This window comes from Coregonus clupeaformis, chromosome 35, assembly GCF_020615455.1.
Source record: "Coregonus clupeaformis isolate EN_2021a chromosome 35, ASM2061545v1, whole genome shotgun sequence".
NCBI classification, from domain to species: domain Eukaryota; kingdom Metazoa; phylum Chordata; class Actinopteri; order Salmoniformes; family Salmonidae; genus Coregonus; species Coregonus clupeaformis.
In genome coordinates, this window is record NC_059226.1 from 42,939,373 (window position 1) to 42,943,397 (window position 4,025).

At 51.1% G+C, this 4,025-nt stretch overlaps 1 protein-coding gene across 1 annotated transcript; it reads right to left on the bottom strand.

Moving 5' to 3' along the window:
• Nucleotides 1–832: 832 nt before the first annotated feature.
• LOC121546404 (leucine-rich repeat-containing protein 4C-like) lies at nucleotides 833–3,565 on the bottom strand. The gene has a single exon (XM_045210706.1). It carries the CDS (start codon nucleotides 3,542–3,544, stop codon nucleotides 1,679–1,681), a length of 1,866 nt encoding a protein of 621 aa, XP_045066641.1. The 5' UTR covers nucleotides 3,545–3,565; the 3' UTR covers nucleotides 833–1,678.
• Nucleotides 3,566–4,025: the final 460 nt, after the last annotated feature.

Consider the following 4,025-nt stretch of genomic DNA (forward strand, 5'->3'; position numbering starts at 1 on the left):
GTCGGCTATTTCTGCGCTCCTTATTCCTTATCACATCCTCAATATCTCCACCCATGGCCATCATGGGCCAACCCCTTCCCTCCTTCCCTCCCTCCCTCCCTCACTCAACTACCAAATGAAATGCGACGTGTAAACAGAGAAGAGAAGAGGCAAGGCGGCGTTGTGATAGATGGACGACGCGCGAGGCATGATCAAAAGGCCTTGTGTTGTTGTATTTTCACTGACAAACACGGCTGAGAAGATCAGAGTAGGAGCCTCTCAGAAATCAGAAGACTAGCTCCCCATTAGCTGCTCTGTAAAGGGATAAGGCTTCTCACGCTGTTTGCTGTGTATCAGCCCTCCTCTATCTCCTCTAGAAGCTACAAATTGACTGCTGATGCAGTTTAATGAGCGATTACACCTCCTTATTTACCAGACAGACAGTACATACGGTTAGCCCCCTGTGTTAGCTGCCAGGGTCACGGCGAATTACACGCGAGCTCAATTGGCTTGCTTTATCTGCGCTAACAGACGGGCTATCAGCACCCGAGCGTCTGTGACCCCAGGGTGATACCAAGGTAACGCGACAGTGCTGCGGACGTAGATCATTAACACGCTAACGGGAGGCTTATTCTCCCCTTCATTCTCCCACAGCTGCACTGCCATTCCCCCAATGTATAAAGAGAGACGCATTAGATATGGAGAGATGAGAGATTAATGTGCCAGAGAGAGAGAGAGAGAGAGAGAGAGAGAGAGAGAGAGAGAGAGAGAGAGAGAAAGAAAGAGAGGAAGAAGAGAGGGTGGGGGGAGAATGATAGAGTGAAAGAGATATAGCGTGAGAGGAGGGAGAGAGAGAGGAGAAAGAGAGCATGAGAGGAGAGAGAGAGTGTGATAGGAGAAAGGAAGACGGGAGGGAGGGGGGAGAGAGATCTTCATCTTAATTTAAGTGAAGGATGTATAGTTGTTGTTTAGGAGCCGGGAAAATGCAAGTTCAGTCATTTGGCCGTCTGGTTCCTGAGGCATGTTGGCCTCATTGCTCATTTCATTAACAGCCAAGTCATGGCAACATCTGTATCTCATCTAATTTGAGTGGCAGGAAGAGTATGATATAATATGAGTATCCTCCGTCTTCATCTGTTTTATTTATGTAGCTGTGCTAATATGCTGCGAGGGCTGTGAATATATCCAAAGGAATAAGGAAACACCAGGGCATCTGGGATATTATAATGACCTTCAAAAACAAATAAATATGATCAAACAAGGCAGTATTATATTTTCATCTGAATTAGCCCTATCATCAAATTAAATCTGTGTTATTCTATTCCGTTGGTGCACTCATATTTGGAAAGGGTCCGAACATGGATTGAATATAGAGAATTAATTTGAGTAGATGAGTTTGCAGTGAACCATTCTTCCCCCAACATCACACAGAGGTTAAATAAAAAAGGAGCTAAAAAGCTCATTCAGATTTGTTTTTCTTGATTTAGCAACTAGACATATATTTTTTAAATAAATAATTTCTGTTTTGTAAAGACACTTTTTGAAATAGCACACCCATTTTCAAAGATGTTGATACATTTGATCCTTAACATCATCAGTCAAGTCAGTGTCAAGTCATCCCCACACTAATCCTTACCATTCTGTCCATGATACTTCCTGTATGAGATAGCTGATATCGGATTCCTCTAACGAATCTGAATCAAATTTGGGTCTCTTGCACATTGTCTTTTGAGCTGGCTTGAATCAGTAAAGGTTCCTGTGTGTGGGAGTGGTGGTAGGTGCTCCTGTAAGTGTTGTAATGGTTGTAATGCTCCAATGGGGGCAGGTGTAAGTGTGTCTCCATGGCAGCGACCCCGGCTAGCTCCTCCTCCACTGTGATGACCTCCATGGAGGAGGCGGGGCCGTCGGGGTCCTGCTGGTGGTTCTGCTTCCTCATCTTGTAGAAAATGACCAGCAAGACGGCGGCCATGAGCGTGATGGCCACGAAGCAGCCGATGATGATCTTGGTGGTCTTCATCACCTCCTCCAGGCCGCGGTCCCCCTCCCCGTCCAGGTCCAGAACAGAGACGGTGTAGGTCCGCTCTGTGGTCCTGGTCTGGACCAGAGGCCCCCTGGTGGTTGAAGATGATACCCAGCCAATCGGGGGAAGAGCAGGAGTCTGGCTGTCATCTACTGTCTCTGTGGTCTCCACGGTGACTGTGGTGAAGTAGGTGACGCCGCTGTTCTCCACCGAGGTGACGTTGAGCACGGCCGAGGCGGAGATGTTGCCTGCCGTGTTGCTCACCATGCAGGTGTAAGTCCCTGTGTCCTGCATGGTGACGGTAGTGAAGTTCAACGTCCCGTCGTTGAGGACGGCCAGGCGCACCTTGTACGCCCCGTGGGTCACCAGCGACCCGTTGGGGGTGAGCCAGCTGACCGCGGTCAACGAGCTCGTCCTGCACTTGAGCTCCGCCGCCATGCCCTCTGTGACGTTGCGGTCCGCCGGCGGCTCCACGATGACGGGCACGTCGCACTGGAAGTAGCCGTGCTCCAGCTCGCCGATGTAGCGACCCCTGTAGCTGGCTGGGGTGTGGCAGCGGGCACAGCAGCTGGTGTTGGCAGGCACCGTCTCCTTCAGCCACCAGCTAAGCCACAGGATGTCACAGTTACAGTTCCAGGGGTTATGGTGCAGATGGACTCTCTCCAGGCGGTGCAGGGGGGTGAAGAGGTCGTGGGGCAGCAGGGTGAGGTTGTTGTGGGCCAGGTTGAGCTCCACCAGGGACTGGAGGTCGTCGAAGGAGTTCCTCTCAATGGTCTGGATCTGAGCGTGCATCATCCACAGCTTCTGCAAGTTTGCCAGCCCTGCGAAAGAGCCAGGCCCTATGACAGAGATCTGGTTTCCTGACATCTCCAACTCCTCCAGTCTGACCAAGGGTAGGATGTTGGGGATCTCCTTGAGGTTGCACATGCCCAGGTTCAGGTAGCGTAGGTTGCTGAGGTCCTGGAAGGCTCCGTCGGAGATGTAGGAGAGCCGCTTGAGCTCTCCCAGGTCCAGTCTTCGCAGCGATGGGACCCGGTTGAAGGCGTACGACGGGATGCTCTCGATGGGGTTGTTCCTCAGCCACAGCTCCTTGAGCTTGGAGAGGTACTCGAAGGCGCCGTTGGGGATGGTGGTGAGGCGGTTGTCGAACAGCTCCAGGGTGTTGAGACTGGCCAGGCCGTTGAAGGCGCCGATCTCGATGTTGCGAATGTGGTTCTTGCTCAGCTGCAGGATCTCCAGGTGCCGCAGGTGCTTGAAGCTGTCCACCTTGATCACCTGGATGAGGTTGTCCTGCAGGTTCAGGTAACGCGTGTTGGTGGAGATGCCGTCGGGGACGTCGCGCAGGCTCCGGCGGGTGCAGATCACCTTGCTGAACTGGTTGCTGCAGGAGCAGACAGAGGGGCAGGTCTGGGCGCGCACCAGGCCGGCCACTGCCAGGATCTGGAGGGCCAACAACAGCACGAAGAGGGGGCGGGACAGAACCCCCCTCAGCCTAGGATCTCTCATTGTCTGGCACTGGAGGGAGGAGATCATTGTGATCAGCATTCATAGTTCAGTGGCTGGTGGTCCTCTCTGAAATATGGTAAAGAGAAGAGAGAGAAGGAGAACAGATTAGGCAGTGGAAAAAATATAAGGCAAGCAAAGAAAACTACTGCAGAACAGAAGGTTATTATGGGTAATGTGACTATTCTAGTCTAATGTAGGGACACTATACTGCATGTGCACAATGCACATGTCTGGGATAATGACCTACATGAGGTAGATAGATGGTGAAATGTAGTTGCCTTATCATTGGGGATGGATGGGTGTTCACTCATCCTAGATAGTCGTCATAAACACTGTCCATCTGTGGAGCATTAGAGCGGTCAGAGATCCTTTGGATTGGCCCACATATCAGGACATCCCAGGACAGGCTTCATGACTGGAGGCCACAGAACTGAAGAACTGAGAGCGTCTGATTCCCATATGTACTTTCCTCTCTCATCAATCAATTAATCAATCAATCAATCAATAAAAAGAGTTGTCA